Source organism: Gymnodraco acuticeps, unplaced genomic scaffold, assembly GCF_902827175.1.
Source record: "Gymnodraco acuticeps unplaced genomic scaffold, fGymAcu1.1, whole genome shotgun sequence".
NCBI classification, from domain to species: Eukaryota; Metazoa; Chordata; class Actinopteri; order Perciformes; family Bathydraconidae; genus Gymnodraco; species Gymnodraco acuticeps.
In genome coordinates this window covers 352,604-376,628 of record NW_022990701.1, presented here as the reverse complement: position 1 = coordinate 376,628, position 24,025 = coordinate 352,604, and the positions used below count along the sequence as shown (strand labels likewise).

The window sequence follows — 24,025 nt, the reverse complement described above, 5'->3', positions numbered from 1 at the left end:
TTCTTCTCTGTGTAAACGTTCCTATACTGCACTTTAACCCTCCAGTGAATGAGGAGCGGCTATATACTGAACGACTTCAGAAAGTATTTTTAATGGACAGCTTTTGAGAAAGAGGGCTACAGTATTGAACATGGCACAAGTCTCAGCTGTCGCTTCTTATATAATGTTGTGACCTTTTCTCTGTACTATTGTGTGTGTATGTGGGTGTGTGTGTGTGTGGGGAGGGGGGTGTAGGGGGAGTATCAACATATTGTACACTATACCTGGCAGAAATAACGGCATTGCTATTTTGTGATATAAAATAATTGTAAATATGATGAGCGGTGTCTCTGTCCTCTTCTTGTACCTTGATAGTAGCCTATATCTATATATTCCTATAGCATAGTGAGACTGTATAATACTCAATAATGTATCACGTTGTAGTGTGTAAGATATATAATATGATATATAGATAAATACATTTCAAGATGCAAAGAGATGAATGTTTATGGAGGCACTTTTACAGAGCTCAGGTGTTTAATAGTCTTATGGCCTGTGGAATGAAACTGTCCCCGAGTCTGGTGGGTTCTGTCCTGATGCTGTCGGCAGCAGACTGTCGGCGTTCTGGTGATTTACTCGGAAGCTGCTGGGACTCCCAGCAGCTTCAACTGAAGCCAGTCCCCAACTCCGGCCGGAGACTTCGGGTGGCAGTATACGCCGTGAAGTGGTTTGCAGCCTGCCAGTAAACCCAAAGCAGAAGAAGACCAAGTGACGTCAGCGGCTCATTTGCGTAATCTTCCCTCAGGGAACTTATTCCGGTGTGAACGCGATTGGTACTTAGTGCCCTGGGGTACTAAGTGCCGGGGCACTAAGTATGGCAAAGTATTTGGTGGGAAAGCGGCTAATGGTGCACCTCTACATGGAGCATGGAGAGGTGCTGAGCAAACAGGGTTGCTAAGCTCTGACATTTTGCGGAGTGCGATGACATCATTGGTGACGTCATGCAGATCGGTGACATCACAGAGCCTTTCCAGAACGTTTGCAAACAGACCATACATAAATAATGTTTATTTTCTTCTTTCTTTTTCAGAAAGGAAGTACGGGACACCACATGAATGCAGCACAAGTGCTCTAATCTTGTAACGTAACGTAGACAAAACTGACAAACACACAGACCCACACACAAACATGACCTCGCACCATGTTGATTCTTGTGCTGTCTTTATGACTATTGCAAACTTTCAGGAGAGGCTCTATGGCAGGGGTCTGCAACCTTTTTGACCAAAAGAGCAATTTTGCCCCCTTTTCCACAATTTTGTTTTTTTAATATAAGAAAGCACTGCGTAAAGCGAGAGCAGCCTACTACTCTTCATTAATAGATGAGAATAAGAATAATGCAAGATTTCTTTTCAGCACTGTAGCCAGGCTGACAGCTCGATTGAGCCTTCTATTCCCATAGCACTCAGTAGTAATGATTTTATGTGCTTTTTTAACGATAAAATTGTTATTCTTAGAAACAAAATTAATGACCTCTTGCCTTTGACCAGTATGGTGTTATCAACAGCTCCCGGAAGCGTAAGTTCTAATATTACACTAGATAGTAAATTAGAATGCTTTTCCAAACCTTGAACAATTAGATTCAATGATTCTCTCTTCGATACCATCAACGTGTATCTTAGACCCAATTCCAACTAAGCTGTTGAAGGAAGTTTTTCCATTAATTAGCACTTCTTTATTAAATATTATGAATATGTCTTTATTATCAGGCTATGTTCCACAATCATTCAAAGTAGCAGTGATTAAACCGCTTCTTAAAAAGCACAACCTCGATCCAGAGGTTTTAGCCAACTATAGACCTATTTCTAAACTTCCATTCCTCTCAAAGATTCTTGAGAAAGCAGTCGCAAAACAGTTGTGTGATTACTTAAAAAACAATGATTTATTTGAAGATTTTCAGTCTGGCTTTAGAACACATCATAGCACAGAGACAGCTCTGGTTAAAGTCACAAATGACCTTCTAATAGCCTCAGACAAAGGACTTGTCTCTATTCTTGTCTTGCTCGATCTCAGTGCTGCATTTGATACTATCGACCATGATATCTTATTGCAAAGACTAGAGCACTTAGATGGCATACAGGGAACTGCTTTAGGCTGGTTTAGGTCCTATCTATCTGAACGCTCTCAGTTTGTACGTGTCAACGATGAATCTTCCATGCAAACCAAAGTTAGCCATGGAGTGCCACAGGGCTCAGTGCTCGGACCTATTTTGTTCACATTATATATGCTTCCGTTAGGCAATATTATAAGGAATCATTCTGTAAATTCTCATTGTTATGCGGATGATACTCAACTATATTTATCAATCAAGCCTGATGAAATTAATCATCCAAATAAAATTCAAGACTGCTTCAAGGACTTAAAAACGTGGATGACCTTAAACTTTTGATGTTAAACACGACCAAAACTGAAGTTATTGTACTCGGCCCGAAGAATCTACGAAACAAATTATCTAAAGATAAACTAACTATGGATGGCATTAATTTGGCCTCCAGTGAGACTGTAAGGAATCTTGATGTTATATTTGATCAGGATTTATCCTTTAATGCCCACATAAAATACATTTCAAGGACCGCCTACTTCCATCTACGTAACATTGTAAAAATCAGGCATATCTTGCCTCAAAACGATGCAGAGAAACTAGTCCATGCATTTGTTACTTCAAGGCTGGATTATTGTAACTCTTTATTATCAGGGTGTACCAAGAAGTCAGTCAAGTGGCTTCAGCTGATTCAAAATGCTGCAGCTCGTGTACTAACCAGAGTTAGGAAAAGGGACCACATTACTCCTGTTCTGGCTGCCTTACACTCGCTCCCTATAGAACACAGGATATAATTTAAAATTCTTCTTCTCGCCTACAAAGCCCTTAATGGGCAGGCGCCATCTTACCTTAAAGAACTCATTATACCCTACTGTCCTACTAGGGCATTGCGTTCCAAGAACGCAGGGTTGTTGGTTGTTCCTAGAGTCTCTAAAAGTACAATGGGAGCCAGAGCCTTTTCTTATCAAGCTCCACATTTGTGGAATCAGCTTCCAGTTTGTGTTCGGGCGGCAGACACCCTATCCGTTTTTAAGAGTGCGCTTAAGACCTTCCTTTTTGATAAAGCTTATCGTTAGGGCTGATTAGATTCAGCCCCTAGTTTTGCTGATATAGGCTTAGTTTGTCGGGGGACATCTTACTTCTTCCTTCTCTCTGTCTATACCTGTGTACTCTCATGTTCCGAATAACCCAGCTTCCCCAAATTTCTTTCTTTTTGGTGTCTATATACGCCGGGATCCGGAGTCATGGATTATCTTGTTGCTGTGGTCCTGAGTCCTGGATCGCGAGCCCTGGATCTTGAGTCGTGACTGTGCCTGTTGCTGTGGTCCTGGATCATAGGTCCTGGATGGATGTCCTCGTGGATTCATCTTCCTATTATACACACATGCATTTCCAAACATTTGGACTACCTATGTTGCAAATGTATTATCTTTTCAATTTACACACGTGCAGTCTGTCCGTCCTGGGAGAGGGATCCCTCCTCTGTTGCTCTCCCTGAGGTTTCTCCCATGTTTCCCTTTAAACTGTGGGTTTTCTCCGGAAGTTTTTCCTTGTACGATGTGAGGGTCTAAGGACAGAGGGTGTCGTATTGTCATACTGATATTCTGTACAAACTGTGAAGTCCACTGAGACAAATGTAACATTTGTGATATTGGGCTATATAAATAAACATTGATTGAAAAACATTGATATTTTTTTGAAAAATAAATAAATAATAGTTATTTCAAAAAGTTTGCAATAGTCATAAAGACCATCAAAAATGTAGCAGAAGCTTTTAAAAAGGCACAACCTTTTTAAAAGCTTGTACTACATGTTTCCGTCATCACCGATGCAGACTGTGATGACATCATCGGCAACGTCATGCAGAATGCGATGACATCATCGGTGACATCATAGAGCCTCTCCAGAAAGTTTGCAAATAGACCCCCCATTCCTCCACAGAGTTTACGTTTTTTGACGATGCCAAGCAAACGCAGACAAGCCGCTCGCCCCGTGCGCAGACGCAAGAGACCTCAGAAGAAGTCCCTGGCTGCTCGCAGACGCAAGAGAGTGGTCCGACGCAGACGCTAAGCAACGACAGGAAACATGTAGTACAAGCTTTTAAAAAGGTTGTGTCTTTTTAAAAGCTTGTGCTACATTTTTTAATGGTCCTTATGACTATTGCAAACTTTCAAGTTGAGGCTCTATGGCAGGGGTCTGCAACCTTTTTGACCAAAGGAGCCACAACCCTTTTCCACACATTTATTTGAAAAGAAAAAAAGAATATTTATTTTTAAAAGTTTGCAATAGTCATAAAGACCATTAAAAATGTAGCACACGCTTTTTAAAAAGGAAAACCTTTTTTGTCTCCGGCTCCTTTTCTGTCTCTGCATCGCCCCCTGCTGGTTGGCCCTCAGACTGCACCTCCTCCTGACCGTCCACCTTCTTCCCCTTCTTCTTTTCCTCTGCTGTCGTTTCAGCTGGACTCACGAGACCCTCCTCGTCCACTGCATCCGGCTCCATTTTACTTTTCTTAACCTTCTTCTTCTTCGATGGAGTGGCCTGAGGCATTTGTTGCTCTGCAGCCGGCTCTGCCTTTAGTCTGTTCTCTTTTATCAGGGAAACTTGTTCCTGTATCCCTGAAAACGGCTGCTCCATGTTTCCCAAACGGCACTCATCCCGCTTGAATCTGGCGGTCTCATACTGCATGTATGACTCCATAATCTCCCTCAGTTCCTCCATCGTTTTCACCTCCTCACTTGGTCAATCCCACCACTGCCACCAATTGTGAAGCTGACCGTTGAGCAGCCTGACCAAGCAAGGAGGCAGAGGCAGAACGTCCAAAATACAACCCGGTGTGGGCATTTATTACTCACAAACATATGACACAACTCAATCTGCTGTTCACGTGAGCACAGCCACCAGGATCTCACACACACTACCACCCACACAGACAGGGAAACAGAGCTTAAATACCGACACACTAATCAGCAATTAGACACAGGTGAGGGGGGAGGAGACAACACAGGGCACCAGGTGAACACAATCAGGAGCAACAGACAAAACAGGTTTGGGGAACACCCCCAAACCAAACCACATGTGCAATGCTACAAGGCCCGAAGCCGTCAGTCCACAGTGAGACAAAGTTACCTTCGTCACACTGTTCGACATGAAGCTACCTTACGGCCCGTCTACACTACAGGCGTCAAAAAAGCTTGAAGCTGGGCGTGTCTGAAGCTTGGCGATTTTTTGCGAGCAACGCGACCAACAACCAATCACATGAATCTCCCGCCCCCAACATACAAAGCAATAGCAATGTTAAAACGAAGTAAACTGGATATAAACTCCCCAAACAGGCGAAAACCTACCAGTTTCACCCACTGTCTCTGCCACCTCCCTCCATGCCTGGCTCCTCCGGTTTGTATCCCGGTAAATAGTTCTGGTCGTAAAGAACCGGGTGATTTGCTACCGTAATTTCTCGTTTGGAATATGAGGAAATGAACTGCGGTCTGGCTCTCCCAGCTTGCACGCGGTTTGATTGGCTAGCGCTTGTACTGGCGGAATTTGCATAAACGGGATTTGATTGGCTGACGCCAGCTTCGAGCAAGCATCGAGCCTCAAAAGTTGAACATTGTTCAACTTTTGACGCCGATAGACGCTCGCGATGCTTGCAACGCCTTGCCATGCTACCCACAATGCAGTTCGGCGAAGTTTGAAAATATCCTACGTCACCCCATTCAAATGAATGGGCGAAGCGTTGAAAGCATTTTTTGACGCTTGTAGTGTAGACGGGCCGAAGTACACAGTTGATCCTGAGTCCTGTCAGTTAAAGTGTTTCATAGTTAGCTTAGCTAAGCATCAACCTAGCACTGAAATATATGGATGTTATGTGACGGTATTTCTGAGAAAAAGTCATCTGAAATGGTGGCATGCCACTACTTTACGTGCCGACAGCATGTTTGAACGTATTTGCAGCAGTAAATGTGTCTGTTTGGCCACTGACGTTGCCATAACAACACCTGGATTTAAATGTGCAACCTCTTTTTGAGACAGATTTTTGCATGAAATTATAATTCTTCTGAATGATATTCCTAATGACAGCTAGTTTCTATGTGAACATTATGAGATGGACAGCCAGAGAGAATAAATTAAAAACAGTTATGAAATACTATATGACAAAACAAGAATAGGCTACAGTTTAAAAGGGGAGTGATTTGTAAAATATAAGAAAAAGAAAATCTGCTTACAGTTCTGTTTCATATGGGTATTGAGAGATGTATCCATAGATCTCTTAATTTTTCTCTCAAAGTGCACCAGATTGATGCTTTTAACTTCAATATTAAAAAAAATATTCCCTGATTCTCACAGTGCAACCCGATCCATCCAGGTATGAGTGAGCACGCTGCAGCAGGTAAATAATGGCATCGTCCACCCCCAGGTAAGGACGACGCTGAAGTTGGCTTCCGATTCAGAGCATCCAATTCGGCAGTTAAGGGGAAAGTTAAGGGACATTTATTTTACAGCGCTGAGCGAACAATCCTCCGTGTTTGAAACTCTTAAATCGCTGCATAGCCGATTTATTTGGACTGGATTATCCCAGTCAGGATGCGAAAAAAGCACTGAAATCTCCCTTTTTTGTATTTTCACAAATAGAATAAAGGTTTCACAAATCTCAAACTGGTGTTGAACTTTCCTGTCGGCTCCCAGACCGTGGTCGAGGAAACAGGAGGGATGACTCTCTGTCGTCTCCCAGGGCAGAAGCAGCACGCTTCGGATTCAATAACCCACTTTATCAAATCACTGGAGAGAGGCGAGCTCGTCTTGGGAGGTCGTTGTATTTATTTAGTTCTTCCGTTTTACAAGATACATCACTGACCTATGCTTTTTCCTGCTGCCTCGTTTCGTTTCCAGAAAACATATACCGCTCGCTCACTCTCGCTCTACCATACCCACTCTCACATGCACGCGCCACACCCCTCTCTTAAAGGGGTAGCGATCTCACTCTGCTTGACCCTAATGTCATAACACTGGGTTATAAATAATCTTTAGACTCTCTGGGATAATCCAGTCCAAATAAATTGGCTATGCAGCGATTTAAGAGGTTCAAACACGGAGGATTGTTCGCTCAGCGCTGTAAATTAAATGTCCCTTAACTTTCCCCTTAACTACCGAATCGGATGCTCTGAATCGGAAGCCAACTTCAGCGTCATCAGGTACGACTGGTAGGCAAATTGCAGAGGGTCTAGGAATGATCTCACCTGCGGTCTGAGGTAACATTTAACATGTTGTAAATGTTATATTTAGTGTATGCTAACATATCCACATTCATGCTACATGCTTGCCCTTTTAAGAAGCTTGTTATAAGGGTCATTTACTGGATTATCAAAAACGCTGCAGATTATTTTCAGTCAAAGTCAATTGACTAATCGTTTCAATTCTGAAAGTTGCCAAAAGTAAGGTCACCTAGAATTGTGTAAATTGCTAAAGTAGAATATATTAGACTTTTATCATTATTTTTGTAACATTAAGATTTCCCGTTTAAGTTGTAGACAATAGTGTGTTTCAAACTCTGCAGCAGCAAGCCCTTCCTCGTTTCAACATGACAACAACAAGCAAACGATAGAGCAAAAAGCAAGATCTGTAAAAATAAAAATGTCCAGTTTGGTCCCAAAAAACATGGCTGGCTAGAAAAGAGATCTGACTTGTATCATTTGTAAAGTCCAAAATCGAACTCTTATTGAACTGTGAGGTGTCTTGTTTACAGTTAATTGAATGATTAGTATCAAATATTGTTGCATTTTGAGTTTGATGGAAATGCTCTTTGGCTGTCTTTTAAACTGGGATGATGACACAAAGTGTATGTATTGTACAGTATAGTATACTTATTATTGTATTGTAAGTATTTCCCAAAATGTGCCATACATAATTTTATTAAATGCTGGATTTCTCTTCTCTCAGATTTTGGCAGAAGCTTTTTTTTTAGCCGAAGAGGTCTCTAGTTTAAAAAATCTCAAGTTTTCTTGTTTCTGCCTTGATTTGAGAAAAAGACAAACAATAAACCATCACACACACAGTTTCTAAGAACTGGCAGAATTCTGTGAATATCATTTGAAGGGGTTTTGTTTTCATATGGAAATTTGCTTTAAGATGTTTCCTATTGATAATGGGCATTTAGCTGTAAATATCAAATCTTCTGTTCCCTCTTGCAGATGCAGAACCGCATGGCCGTGGTGCTGTGTAACCTGAAGCCAGCCAAGAGGAGAGGAGTGTTGTCCCCGGCTGCGGTCCTGTGTGCCAGATCACCAGACAGGGTGGAAATCCTTGACCCTCCAAGTGGAGCAGAACCAGGGGACAGAGTCACGGTCCAGGGCTTCCCAGGTAATATTACAAATGAATTGAATGAATCATCAGTATTAAACTGAAATGTAACAATGTAACAATCATTTCTAACATCACCAACACTAGGAGATGTTTGGAGATGCACCAATTGTATTTTCCTTGATGTTTTAAGTCTAACCTACCAATTCTGATATTCTTTCTACTGTTAAAACAAATCCATGAGGATCTTAAATTATAAATAAAATAAAATAGTTGAAATGTGGGATCAAATATAACTGAAATAAAATATGAAAGTAATATGTATATACAGAGCTGTACACAGTAAAAGAGACAACGATTATATAAAATCATAGAAGAGATGGATGTTCTCCGTATGAATCAAACGGTGTTCTTACTGCAGGTGACCCGGACACAGAGCTGACCCCCAGACAGAAGCTGTGGGAGCAGATTCAGGCATACCTGTGTACAGACGGTCAGTGTGTTGCTACCTACAACAGGGGCCTTTGAAATCGCTGGCAAGGGAGTTTGCAAAGCATGAGCATCAGTGAAATCAAATAAACTATCAGAGCTGCTCCAAAAAGCAGCAGACAGACATCATGCTGTGAGGAGCCTTCTCATGAGAAAGGAGGCTGTTGAAGCTGCACGTGAATGCCCTCGGTTGGGAACGATGTGTCCAAACAACCACAAGGGGGTTACGTTTCAGTGTTCACAGACTTTTGTCCAGAGAGGAAAGTGAGAGTGAAGAGTAGGTTTCCCTCTGCTGGACAGACAGGAACATTACATTACATGTTAGACGCTTTTATCCAAAGTGATTTACATACTCAATACTGTGGACAATCCCCACAGGAGCCATTTGGGGTGTGAAGTGTCTTGCCCAGGGACACAACGACATGCTGACTGCAGTGGGGTTTGAACCTGTGACCCCCTAATCCGAACACCAACGCACAATCCACTGCGCCACACGCCTCCTAGTAGAGTAGTAGTATCAATATCTCACATTTTAATATTAGTAATTGTTTCTTACAACCCACTGCGCCACACATCTCCACATTACCATCACATTTCTTTGTTCTGTATATGGACAAAAGAGGGTACTTTATTGATGATGATGATGATGATGATGATGATGATGATGATGATGATGATGATGATGATGATGATGATGATGATGATGATGATGATGATGATGTACAGAATGTGTGTTGTGATAAATGAGACCATACAGTCATACCCATTATGGTGGAAACTCCTACAAAGAATCCCGTCTGTTGGGGAATATTTGCTAACATAAATGTTTCCCATGAAGCCTCAGTGGTCAGTTCCACTGAACAGTGGATGACCTCAACAGTACCTTTGTAAAATGGGACACTTTTACTTTCCTTTGACTGGTTAGAAAACGAGGAGTTACATTACTTTTCCTGCCAGAAAGAAAACGGAGTGTTTTTTGGTCCTATACCTTTGCACAAATCTTAAAACATGTTTTAAAATGTGGCCAAATCATTTGATTTAAAACAGTTGTCCAATCTGATGAAAGAATAAATATAGCATGATTAGAAAAGGCTTTATTTTTGAAACTACAATGAACACAACCAATAATGTGGTATATATTTACTCATAACAAAAAGAAACAACATGTGAGTCACACATGTTTCTTGATACAACATGTCTGACTCATCTACCATGCATCATTGCTCAAATAAAAACAACAACCCATTGGTCATGGGAAAGGCACAAAATAAAACATGTCTGAAACAAGCAATGCTTTGTGTTTTCCCTCGAGTTTATAAAATGACCACAACTCAAAGAAGCACAGTTCCCTTAAAGGAAGAGGTGAAATCCAACGTGTGAAGAATGGGGATGTGAATTAGGAACTAAGAAGTGAAACGCACATGAATGGTATCTAACTTTCCACCTAAAGTGTCATGAGTTACGAGAATACATCTATTAAAGCAGGATATATTAATAATTGTTATGTTTGGACATTTTGTCATTAGGTGTCTTCTTACATCTACCTGCATACATGCCTGTGATGATCAGTGGATGCATACATAATGGACATATGCCTAAAAAACAAATAACATTTGAGTTGCATGATAAGAGATACACATTATTTCTTAACACGGACCTGTTGTAAATTGAAACAAAGAATTGTCATGAATATATAAAAAAGAACAATATATATGTTTGTTTTTTTGTATCTGTGATTCAGACGAAGGGGAAGTACAGTATAATTTATAAGGAACCGGAACAAGGGGAAGAAATATGAGGAGAAACACTACCAGCTGTATTTACTCTCTAAATCTATTAATATTTTTATATTTAATTGGTAAACTACATTATCTATTCCTCCTTACATTTTTATTATTGATAAAACATTTAATTATCTTCCTATTTATTTTTATTATTTGTCTCTTTTTTACAGCTTTTTCTTCATTTAAATGCTGTTGGATTAAAGGCTTCACTAAACTTGTTATCCATTTTGTTTTTTACACTTTTTAGGAAATTAGATTGTGTTTTGTGAACAATGACAAAATGAGTCAATAAGAGAAATATAAAAAAATTATTATATTGAAGTAATTGGTAAAAAAGTTAAAGGTCCCATGTCATGCTTTTCCGGTTATCACCCGTCTCCTTGTGTGTTATGAAGGTTTTTCTGCATGTAAACGGTCTGCAGAGTCATAAACCCTCAAAGTACACCCTGTAGCGAGTAAAACTCTAACACAGAAAAGACCTGTCTGTGCTGCCCCAGAACGCCTCGTTGGAGATTTCTCTTTTTCCATTGTTTACTTCCTGGGTTCTGTGTGAACACCCAAATCAACAACAAATGACCGGATTGGTCCATTTGCCTTGTTGGAGATTTCTCTTTGGACCAATCCGCGGAGCACCTCACACACCAGGATCCCTTGGCTAACTAACAGGGAGTCCCCATTGACTTGCATAGAGCTCCCTGAACGCTGGTAATAGACGAGTTGGGATCGCGGAGAAATGCTCTCCGCAGACCCATTCTCACAGCGTTATAATAAACCTTTTTCTTACTCAATATCAAGCCACACTTATTGTTTTTACTTCAGCTGTGAGTGTTTGTGTGTGCTCAGGATGAGTTTCGCTTGTATTCGCTGTATCGCCGACCCGGAAACCTGTCCGCTCCTCGCAGCAACGAGCCTCGCACTGTCCCGACCAATCAGAGCACGCTGGGCTCACAGGGAGGTGGGGGGGGGGGGGGGGGTGGGGATTGCAGGAGCTCCAACAAGCCGTTTAGGACAGAGTGAATACCTGGTGAATACACATAGTTTACAGAGATGCTGTATGAGAAACCAATGTGATTTTGGAAAATTGCACAATTTAAATCTATTCTAGTAGACCTCAACAATGGAAATATATATATATATATGATCAGTAGAAATGACATGGGCCCTTTAAGATAAAAAACATATATCCAAGCAGTTGGTCCATATGATTGAATACACCATTGTATCACTCTTACTGTGTGATTTCTAAACATTATGTATCCCACTGATCTTAGTTATAACTTATTGCAGTTGTTGTAAGGTAACTTAATTATTTTTGTAGAATGCCAGACCAAGTTTTTCATCTGTGTGTTGACAAGTCTGACATTAGTAGACCCACGTTAATATAAAAAGGCCGTGGTGTGTTGATATTAACGTCATGTTATCCCCCACCCACCTATAGTACAATCTAAGCACAACCCCACAGAGGAAACCATACTGGAGTGAATGGAGTTACTGTAATGGTTCACCGCTCGCTTCTGTCTCCGTCTGCCATAACAAAGGGCTGCAGAGGAGTGCTGCCTGCAAGCTGCTGCAGCCTGTCGACTCGGAGCGGTTTACCGAGAGGGGAAAGTTTGTAAACAATCACCTGAAGCCACGTTTCGGTTGAGCTGAGTCAACACATGAATGCAGTGCTGCTCCCCCTCTCCCTGCATCCTGTTTTTGAGAGCCTACAAAGTGCAGGAAACCCAACTCTCTCTTCACAGCTCACAATCTCAATGTGTTCGTGTGGTTTTTAGAAGTCATATGATTATTTGTTCCTAATCTCTCATCGGATCCCTTGCCTATAGTAATACAATCATGTATATAAAAGGTATAGGCTCCATCCCTCCACGTTCTTATACAATTATAGGCCAATAATGTTGCTGTAGTGCTCTGAATTGAGGTTGTTGTTCAAAGTGAGATAGTTCCAAATAGCCCAAGGATGTTCATTTTATTTTTAACAGCCTAATATTACAAAATACCTCAAGGGGCTTTACAATCTGTACACCATAAGAAACCCTCTGTCCTCCTCGACTCTTGCTTTGCGTGGAGAAAAAATTGCACAAACAAAACCCCTTTAACAGAATTTATATTTAAAGATTCCTCACAAAGAGCAACTGGAGGGACGGAAAGACTTGCAATTAATTATGTGTGTTCAGAATAAACTACAAAATAACACAACGTGCACTGAATATGACAAAATGATGTGTGAACATGAAAAGGATTTATCAATATGGCAAAAACCTAGTGGTTTTGAACAAAATAGTTAGTTACACTTAAATCAAACTTTTGACTAAATTGTAAGGCCTTTTACTCAATACTCAGTAACTCAATAGCAAAATTATTTGGAAGCAATACTTGGCTGCACAGCATAAGCAATGACTGTCCTGTTAGTGGGTTTTAAACACATTATTGTGAAAGCTCTTTAAACAAACTGACATCTGAACGTGTTGTATTCCAGCACAAAAAAACAAGATAATCTTTTTTTAAATATTGGCAAAACGTGTTGGGGAAATGTTATTTAAAAGACTAAATGGATACAAAACAACAGGAAATCTTTATGTGGCATGAATTGTGTTTCCAACCACCATATTTATTACAGTAGCCCACGCACTTAGTGACATGATAGTGAAAATAGTGGGCAGACATCAAGTAAACAATCCACTCTATCCACTATGTTCTATTTTAACACAAACTCCAAATTCATAAATGTTTAAATCAAAATGGATAGTTCGAGTTTATTAAAGTTTTAACTAATTCATTACCTCATTATTTGCTCACGTGCCTCACCTCCTGCACGCTGACGTCGCGCGCTGGCCAGTGGGTGACGCGCTTGCTTTATTTTGCGTGCAGCAGAGGAGGAGGAGGCGGCGAAGCAGAAGAAAAGTGCTGCTGTTTGCGGGATCACTCACAAAGTCTCTCCTTTCTGCTTCACTGGCATCGCTGCTGGGAGAGCTAACAGACTGTTTACTGTTTATTTTAATCGGCAGTAACGAGGTCTTCTCTTCCAAACATCAACGCTAACCTCGCTATCGCACCTGCCTCGGAACATGGACAACAAAGACTGATCACACTACGCTTTGCGGCAACACACCGAGACAACCTTACCTAGGAAACCGCAGAGATATTCATTTATTTCAGAGGCTGGGCTGCACACGAGAGGCTGGTGCTGCAGAAGGGGGTTTATGTGCTCGACATTTGCTGGTGGACCTCCATATTGCAGGCCTATCGGAGCCTGGAGGGTTTAATTATAGCAACACTTGGATGCGCGCTCGGACATCCAGCAGGAGAGACATTTTCAAGGGTCGAGGCGGAGAATCTCAGGCCTACATCAGTGTTTTAATTATTTAACAATCCCTGCAGGACAGTACCAAGCATCCGACCATTTTTGATTGGTCTCCGTCTGCAATCCTGTGTGTTCAATGTTTCCTTAAAAACACAGGAGCATAATGTGGGTCATTCCCGAAGATGTGTTACTGGCGGGCGCATTGTGGATCACCGAGAGAGCCAATCCATATTTCATACTCCAGAAACGGAAGGGCCACGGGAATGGAGGCGGAGGACTGGCTGGTGAGTCCTGTTATTAAAGCCTACTGTCATAGATCAACAGCCAAAAAACTATTTATAGTTTTAAATCCAGATCATGAAATGGGGATTTGGTGTCAAGTGAAATGTTTGTTATGAGGAAACGCATGCACAGGACAACGTGAGGTGGATCACATGACCAATCAGCTGGCACAGGTGGCCTTTCACCTGGATGTGACGAGTTAAATGTTTAATTATTCTCAGGTGTTAATTTAAGGATAAACCTTGATAAAACAAGATTGCTGCCATCAAAGTCCACCACAGAAATAATGGTACACTATCTTGTCACTAACTGTCCCTGCAAGATAAATGCATATGTCAGCCATTACAACAATGCAAACGACTGTTCTTGTGCTAATAGCTGTGGAGTCTCAACAACAGTGAATCTATTTAAGACACGGTCTGTTTTGCTTGTTCATGCTGAATCATTCCCCTTCCTCCTTCTCTCACTCCTCCTCCTCCTCCTCCTCTCTCTCTTACTTATTCTATCCAAAATGGGTCAAGCAGCAGCAGCAGGAGAGGAGAAGGAGGAAGTTCAGGTTTTGGAAATGACTGGTTTGAGGTTCACAGTTGAACAGTCCACTGTCCTGGTTTCTCTGAATTTTAAATGTTGGCTCGTGTTTTGACGTTTGAATTCCGCTGGTTGTGTATTTCCCCACAAAGTATTGCACTTCCCCGTGTTTAAGAGGTGTGCTTTAGTTTAGCATCTTTGAGATATTAATTTATCATACTTGTTTAAGAACCTGAACACCTTTTTATGGGATTGTTTTGGTCCTGATTCTAACATTGACTATAATCTAATACAACCATTGGAAGGATTACTGGAGATTATGGGCCCCTCTAAACCCTTATTCTTTGTGTTATTTACAACACTGAACTATGACATGGCCCTATATGACCTGTTTTGTAGATTGTTTAAACAATGGTTTCATATAGGATTGGTTTTTGTTTAAAATAAATAAAATTTGAAGGTGGTTATGCTACATGTCCTCAAGATCAGTCATTAAGCAGGACAACATTGAAGGCCCTTGTTCCAAAATAAAGGACAATTCATTGTTCAAACCAATTACTGGTGATGTCCTTTAGGAAAACTGCCTATGGTAATCCAGTTTTAGGTTAAAACAATTCCTTTCCATGCTATATATGCAGTTAAGTGTTCCACATTGTGTCAATTAGGATTGTTTGAAGGCATTTTGATTTAAATCTAAAGAGGCAATGCTGCCATTACCATAGATTGATCCGTGTTTATTAGGGGTGCACCGAATGGGAAATTCTTGGCCGAAACCGATACCGAAAATAGGAAACAATTGGCCGAATGCCGAAAGGCCGAAAATGATTAATAGAAATATATATATATATAATGTATACATTTTTTACCAATGTTGTTCAGCTACCTGATTATGGAAATAGACATGATTATGGCAAAACTTAACTTAAATAATAATCACTATTATGGGTCCATAAAACATTTATTCAGCACTTTTGAATGCATACAGTACATTTATATATGTCATGTATTATTGCTAAAAAACATTATATCGCAGTCTTAGTGTCGCCAACTCGTTTCTAATATGCAAAGACAACAAATGCGTCTATGATGTATTTTCGATCAGAGGAGATCTCTCTCCCCCGTCTGTGTGCGAGGGGGCGGGGCAGTTTACACACACGCAGCTGCTACATGCAGCGGAGCACACTGCGGAGATGGCGGAGAGAACGCGCTCCGAGGTGTGGTTAAACGTTACCCGTCTCGATGTGGAGAATACTTGTTACCATAAGTGCAATAAGAGTTTAGCATGTAAGCAAGAGCAATTTGTCTAAACATTTAGCAAAAGTGCACCGCATGCAGACGGAGGAATGTACCGGGTTCGACCGTCTTTCTAGCAGCTCTGTAGCCCCATCCACGAGTAACGTTTCCACGTCAGGTGTTATGTATGCTAGCAGCAACACACGGAGTTAACTTCATGATACAAACATGGGTTAATGATTAGAGGTAACTGAGTTATTTAGTTTGTTAAAATGTCAGCTATTCTGTTTACAGTCTGTCATCAGATTATTTAATACGATTTGTTAAAGGCTCAGGGCAATCTCGATGACAAAGGTCAATGTTCCCCCCCCTGTGAGCCAGCCGCGAGCATGGTCGCCGCGTCTTTATTACGTCATCACAACAACACGTTAGATTACCAACGTAAGCCTGTTCTGACATTCGGTGATATTTTTTCGGTGCTAAAACCCTTTCGGCCGAAAGGGCCTTTTTAACCATTTTCGGCCGATAATTTTCGGTGGCCGAATATTCGGTGCATCCCTAGTGTTTATCAGCTCAGCGTCTGTTCCCTGCTGAGAGTTTCTCACTGTTAGTAAGTGACGATGATACCACCAGTAACTATATGATGGGAGTAACATCCCTGCCACTGAGGACCACTCTAACTGAGTCAGGAGTGGGCAATGTATATACAAATATAATATTATATCAATCGTTTAATATTATTATTATCATTTTGTGTATAATAATTCTGAATTTCTGTCATATCGGTGCTTGTGTCCTAATATTACTGACCAAAATGCCACCTAGACACTTTTGTCCTACTTTCAATACTGAAGTAGTCCTTACAACAAGAAACGGTGGTACTAAGAAGAGAATTGAGTGTGTTTCAACCAAAGAGTTTTCACTTATTTTGGACTCCTTTGGACGTTTTCATCCTACCTTTTATCTTTGACCGCCTCAATGAACTTTTTGGACGCCCTGGCTCGGGTTGTAAACCACTGAATCTTCATCATGTTGCAAAAGTCTTTTCAATCAAGGATTGGTATAAAGCAGCTACAGATTGAAAGGGATAGCATTGGGGGTATAAAGTAAATGGAATAGTTGATTCCCGTCTCCAAGTATTTTCATATTTCCTAACCTTAGTGTGATTTATAAAGACTTGAATTAAAAATGTTAAATTCAGCCCTGCAGTCTTTCTACAGTCTGTTGTGGCGCTAGGGGATGGCGTCATCATTGTTATGTAAATGCTCACCATGCTGACACCGTGCTGTGTGCCAGTTGGCGCTCGGCACCCACTGACACTGACACTGCCCACTGCGTCCAGGGGGAGGGGAAACCATTCGGCTGCACCATATTACAGGGATGGGCACAAATACACATGTTTAACTTGACTGGGCTTATGATGTTGGAGCTGCCAGAGACTAAATGAACTTGGCTTCACATGTGAACATTAGTTCAACCCGGAGAGACGTGATGTATGGAATACATATTTATTGTTACACGTCATATGAATGAAATGATTGCCATGATAATACAACAGGAGAATGTAATGGTGTTTGGCAATTAGGCCCCGGTTTGCAGGATAATCATTCAGGAGGGAAAGAACCGCTCCGATGAAATCCCCGGGGTCTAGACACTGGTGGTGGTGATAAGTAGGTGGGACCGGTCTGAAGAAGGAAGGTTTAGCTTTGTCCTGGAGGAGACGGGAGGCGAGAGGGGTGGAGGCGGGTTGCGTGTGGTCACCTGAAATGACAACTGACAGGAAGGAAGAGCAGGTATTTAAGGAATTGAACGTGTGCAGCAATTGGCTGCTGAGGGGTGACGCCCACGCATTTAAGGAGGGGGGAAGGGAGCAATAGAGTGACGTGTAAGTGACTCATTGTTAGGTCTTCCTTATTGAACTTGCGCTAAAGCTTTCATTACTGTAGCTGCATGAACAGTATTAATGCAGTTCCTCCAGAGATGAACTAAAAATATAAATTATTAGCCCTAGCATTAATTAGTAAGGGTCTGAGAAGTCAAAGAGACAATATTTTATGAATGATACATCTCCAAATACCTTTAACTACATATTTAAAGCAGTAGTTAACCTCATTTATCTGAGGTATCATTACACAGGGTTAATCTTGAGGAGCATGTAGAGCCCTTGACTATTATGGATTTCCTTAAATAATCAAAAGCATGTAATTAATGGGGTTTGTTAATAATATTTAGAGTATTGGCAGTGCTGTTATTTAAAGCTTCCTGTGGAGATCTTGTACCGTAGTGCTTTAACAATATTTTCACACAGGTCCCAGTTTTGTTTATTTTTGTTGCGCAAGTGACATGACACACATAACTATAACTGATCAACTGGTAGCAGAAATGTGGCAATAGATGCAGCAGTGTGCCGGCAGTGCAGGGAAGACGAAGATTTGAAGCTATCAAACATAAACAATACAGGTTTAAAACTATAAAGAAATCTTTGCTGATGGTTTATTTATATTTGTTTTGCACTCGGCACATTTGTTACAGCTACATCGGTCTGATAAACAGAATCGAGGTGGTCACACACCTTCAGTGGTCTCCTTTGTTGTGCGTTACCCCCAAGTTTCCTGCGTTAACCTCAACGCGTGGTAGGCTGCACCATGATGCTTTACATGCTGTAGAACAATAGTCGTAAATTAGCAGCTTGTCATGAATATCTAACCACAAGGCATCAAGTATGAGCATCGGGTACTCTCATTCGCTGCATCACTTCGGTGTTTTCTACTTAAACTATGTTGTGACACAAGGATAACTGCACATTAAAGCCTTCTCCGAGGTCAATGTGTAGGCAAGTGTTGAACTTTTAGGTTATGACTGTTTTTGAAACTTGGGATTTTCTTTTGAACAGGGGGAAGTTGTCTTCCCATACAACAGATGTTTGTTTGTCACAAAGGGACTTAACCAGAGTGTCATGCACAATTATCTCATTGTTTTCAGTGTCATTAAGACTCCACTTTGTTGTCTCCTTCAGCCCTGTGGAAACTGTTAAAGGGGCCCTGTTGTGCTTATTTTCAAGTTTCATAATTGTATTGTGTGCTTCTACTGTGACTGGCTTTAATGTTAAAAAAATTGCTTAATTTCTCATACGGCCTGTGCTGCAGCACCTCTTTTCACCCTCTGTCTGAAACCAGAGCCCAGTCTGCGCCGATTGGTTAGCTTGTCGACTCTGTTGTGATTTCATTATGTTTCTGAAGTAAACAAAGGAGTCTAATGGAGGCGTTTCAAGGCGGGGGGGGGGGGGGGGGAAGAGAGTGTGTGGAGAGAAACTCCCTCTGTAGGGAACCTATTGATTTGAGCCTTTACAGACCATTTACATTCACAAAAACCTTTATAACACTACAGGACAGGGAATCATCAAAAGCATAATAGTTCCCCTTTTTTAAAGTGGTAACAATTACAAAAGGGGTTTTTATTTCTAGAACAGGAGACGCATGCACAAATGGGTACTTACTGCAAATGAGTTTGTTTACAAGAAAACTCCTCAGGGATATTTGACCTTTCAATAAAGCTGAAAGTAGGCCTACATTAGAAGATATACCCGCTCAATTTTCTGTTAAATGTTATTTGAATAACACGCATTAAACCCGATAAGCTACATGCTTTTAACCGTCACTTACAGTCTTATCTAATGACCGAGTTTGCATGCCGTGTTTTGTGCGACTGTGCAGAGCTGGAGGGACATTTGAAAGGACGTCTTGTATCCTTTGTTGTCTATATGTAGACGCCATCATTATTCATCAGAGAGAAGGCAAAAAGAATAACTCAGAACAAAACCTGCATTCATCAGACTGTAAATAACCTCAGAATCAGGCCATCGTGTCAGTAGTTACACAACTAGACACTTGCGCATAAAACTACACAATAATTTGAGTCATTTTACAAAACCATATTTCACAATCCGGCTGGTGATCTCTTTATTTCATTTCTGACCTTTATTTATGCAGGTGAATCCCATTGAGATCATTGATCTCTTTTTCAAGGGTGACCTGCTGCAAGTAGGTTCCACATGAATACATATAAACTTAAAACATTCTTTATGTTTGGCTGTAAGTGTGTCAGATACTGACCTCGTCCTTATAGGCCACACAGCTGCTTTGACTGGCGAAGTAAAGGAGAAGCTGTAAAAATACATATCATTGCATAATAGCAGCAATGCAACTTGCATGTGATGGTGATGATTCACACTTGTCTCAGGTTTCTGTTATCTGAAGCAGCATTGATTTAGGCCCTAGCCACACGGAAACGGAAACGAAAGCAAACCAAATTCGATATCAAAAAAGTCTTCCATCCACACGCAATAGGCACCAGCAACGTGTCCTTCCACACAAGACCGCTCGATCCGCTGGAGACGCTGTAGTACATATGCCGGGCCTGTAAGTGGCGCTGTACTTCCACCACAAAATACGCCAAAAGCAGCGAAGAAGACTTCCCGAGCATGCATGGTTGCCATGGTTGCCCTTCTGTTTATTCTCCGTGTGGATTTAGCAGCAGAGCCAGAGGTGGGGAGAGGCAGGGGCCAGAACCTCTTTTTCTCCCTCCCCGAGGCAAGCGTTTGCTCCTGCTGTAAATCTCCCCGGTAGTCCACCAGCAGATGAAAAACACCCACCTCTCCGCCTCTTCCAAGGGACGAGGGAACCGTGCGGCAGAGTTTCCGTTAGAATTTGTTTCCGCCGGTCAACATGTCCGTTAAAGTTTAAATCTTCCGGACAAAATTAGAAAAGTGCCGGTCAAAGGTCTTCTTTGTTATTTATTGAGCTTTAAAACAAATGAATAACGACTCTATATAATAATATAAGAATAATACACGGAGCCTCTCTTTTCCTCCCCCTCTCCTGGCAGCCCAGCAGTATTTTCGTTATCAGGAAATGATCGTATAGGCAGGGCGTAATCATGGAGCCGCTTGGCCCCCCAGAGCGGTGCGCCCTCAGATCTACCCACCTTGGGACCCGTTATCGTGATCTGCGTTTCCCTGTCGGCCTCGTGTGGCCGAACCGTCTATAAGATGGAGAACTGTAGCGGATACGACCCGGTCCGTCACCGTGTGGCTAGGGCATTAAAGTGTCAGGGAGATTGTTTTTCTTTTGTTTGCTCAATGCAAACATCCCACACCAGCAGCTACCACATCAAGCTGTTTTTTGCTTAAAGAGGATAAAAACAAAATGGGTATTTTTTTCATATTGTTTGGTCTGCTGCTGTTTCACTGATTGAGAAACAGTAATGATTCAGAGAGGCTGATTTGTTTTGATCCAACAATAAGGAACTGTGCATCACATGATTTGTACTGTAGATAATGTAGGCTTGTTTTTCCACCCCTCAGAAATAACAGGCGGAACATGTAACCATTACAGCTGTCTTTGTGTTGTGTGCACCCACTCACTCGGCATGTGGAAGGAAATTATTTCCATTTGTTCCTACTCACACGTCTTCCTTTCATGGCCTTCAGTGTAATATCACAGACGGAGGCAAGTGATGGGTAAATAAATAACAACTCACGTTCAATCCACACTGGCTAGGAAACATCTGTCTGTTTCACTTTCCTCAGTCTTACTGACGAGGTGGTCGCACACCTTCAGTGATATCTTTTTTTCTTATTTTTAACCCCCAAGTTTCCTGCGTTAAACCTCAACTCACACGTCGCAGGCTGCACAATGCATTACATGCTAAAGAACAAAAGTCACATTTAGCAGCTTTTCATGAATTTTACACCATAGTGCTTTCCGAACACTTTCATTCGCTGCATTACTTGTTTTTCATTTTGAGATCTAAGGCTAACTGCACAAGTGTTAAACTTTTAAGTTATGACGGTTTTATCACCTTGTGACTTTTCACACAGGGGAAAGTTGTTTTGACACAGATGTTTGTTTGTCACCAAGAGACTTAACCAGAGCGTCATGCTTACTTATCTCAGTTGTTTCAGTGTCATTAAGACTCCATTTGAGCTTATTGACTTCAAACACAAGAGTATTTTATTGTTGTATTCATGGTAGTTCTCATGACAGGGCTCTGACATGTGACATTTGGCATGACGATCAATGTCGAACTGTATTGTATGTATGACAAAAAGGTGAGGTACTGATAAAGAGTAATGTAAATGAGGAAGTTAAAGATTTGTGAAGAAAGGACTTGATGTAGTCCAAGGTCTTGTAAACAATGGAGGGTCAGTGAGTTTAGAGCCCACAGATGTACTTGTTTTATTATTTCTGTCAGCTTCGCTCGCTTCTCTCCCCTTCCTCCCCCTCATCTTCTCTCTGTGTGACTCATGCTGTTTGTTCTGATGAGCGGCTGAACAAAAATAACCCATCTCAGTTCAATGTCTACCTATTCTGAACCCGGGAGAGAATCTACAGCTACCAGCAGCTCAGAAAATAATATCACAATAGCAAATTAGCCCACTGTAGGTTTCTAAATGTAAAGTCATTGTTGTACAGCTTTCTAATTAGGATCTTATATAAAAAAAGATTTTTAAGTTGATCCATTATTAAGAAAAGCTTCTTTGGTTTCCAGGTTGTGAAACTCTGGTTTGCATGCGAGTCATTAATAATCAAGTAATTAGTAAAGGCTGAACGGTTTCTAATCTCATAATGAGCCAGCAGCACCTTCCACAATCAAGAAAATACTCCAAATCCTTTTTGCATTATAGGAAAATTAGCAGCATGTATTTATTATGCAAGCTGATTAGTTGATTATACCCCAATTTGGGACCGGCCTCATGTTGTCCTTTCTGGCAGCAATCTTCCATACAAAGAAACACTGATATCTTTTAAAACCAGATGGCTCTTAATTTTTCCATTTGATTAGCCTATTCATCCTTTTCTCAGGTGACTTTTATCCGGTTTAGTTTCACACCAGTGCTTTCATATGAGGTGAGCAGAAAGCCTACACATCTTACATTGCAGATTGAAAACCCATCTGTTTTGACTTGGCCAATAAAATCAACTAAAAACAAAACCTCCTCATTTCTGTATGTAGCACTTAAAATGGTGTTATGGTTAATGGCTAATGTACTTGCTGGATTCTTGCCGTTGTATCCTTATTGTTGATTGCACTTATTGTTAATGGCTTTGGAAAAAAGCCTCGGATTAAGTAATGTATTAGTTGGCTTCAAAGAATAAAACACATTTAATTTGAACACATAGTGAAACATGTTAAGGGCATCTGTCTAACACTCCTCAGCAGTAAACAAATGCATTTGAATTTATGGCATAGTCGACGATAACAACAACAGGATGACATGTGCTCCAATCATGGGATTCATTTCAGATGATGATTTATGGTTGTATTATGTCTGTAAAGGCTTTTGTTTGTTTCACAGCTGAACATGTTTTTATTACGTTTTTTCTCCGTAATATCATGATTTTTGGTCTCTTGCAGGTTTGCTGGTCGGGACCCTGGATGTGGTTTTGGACTCCAGCGCTCGCATGGCCCCGTATAGGATCCTCTACCAGACCCCCGACTCTCTGATTTACTGGATCATCGCTCATGGTACGTGCCCTTTTTCTAAATGTTGGCTCAATGTTAGACTTGGGGTTAATGCATAAGTATACTTTGACAATTCCGTTTTCTGATTTACCTTATAAGCTTAATTCTGCATATTTAAGATGTACAGTTATGGATTTCAAATTCAAGTCATTATTACATTACTTGTTAGACGCTTTTATCCAAAGCGACTTACATACTCAATACTGTGGGCAATCACCACAGGAGCAATTTAGGGTGAAGTGTCTTGCCCAGGGACACAACGACATGCTGACTGCAGTGGGGTTTGAACCTGTGACCATCTGATAGCAGAACAAGGCTCTAACCACTGCGCCACACGCCTCCATTATTGTCATATGCTCCACAGCGCAACTATTGGAAATAAGTCCAAGGCTCATACAAGACAAAAATAGACACAGGATAGTGTAAGAAAACAGTGCAATGGACCAGTGTTGGAAAGTAACCAAGTATTTCTACTCAATTACTGTACTTAAGTAATATTTTGATGTT

The 24,025-nt window shown here is 41.1% G+C and overlaps 1 protein-coding gene across 1 annotated transcript in view; it reads left to right on the top strand.

Annotated features, from left to right (window-relative positions):
- The first annotated feature begins 13,507 nt into the window (after positions 1 to 13,507).
- Positions 13,508 to 24,025, top strand: part of tbc1d9 (TBC1 domain family, member 9 (with GRAM domain)) — a 31,471-nt gene continuing 20,953 nt past the window's right edge. The window contains exons 1-2 of the mRNA XM_034231398.1: positions 13,508 to 14,235; positions 23,411 to 23,521. Coding sequence (XP_034087289.1) covers positions 14,115 to 14,235; positions 23,411 to 23,521 — 232 coding nt within the window. The 5' untranslated portion in view covers positions 13,508 to 14,114. The remainder of the gene's footprint in view (positions 14,236 to 23,410; positions 23,522 to 24,025) is intronic.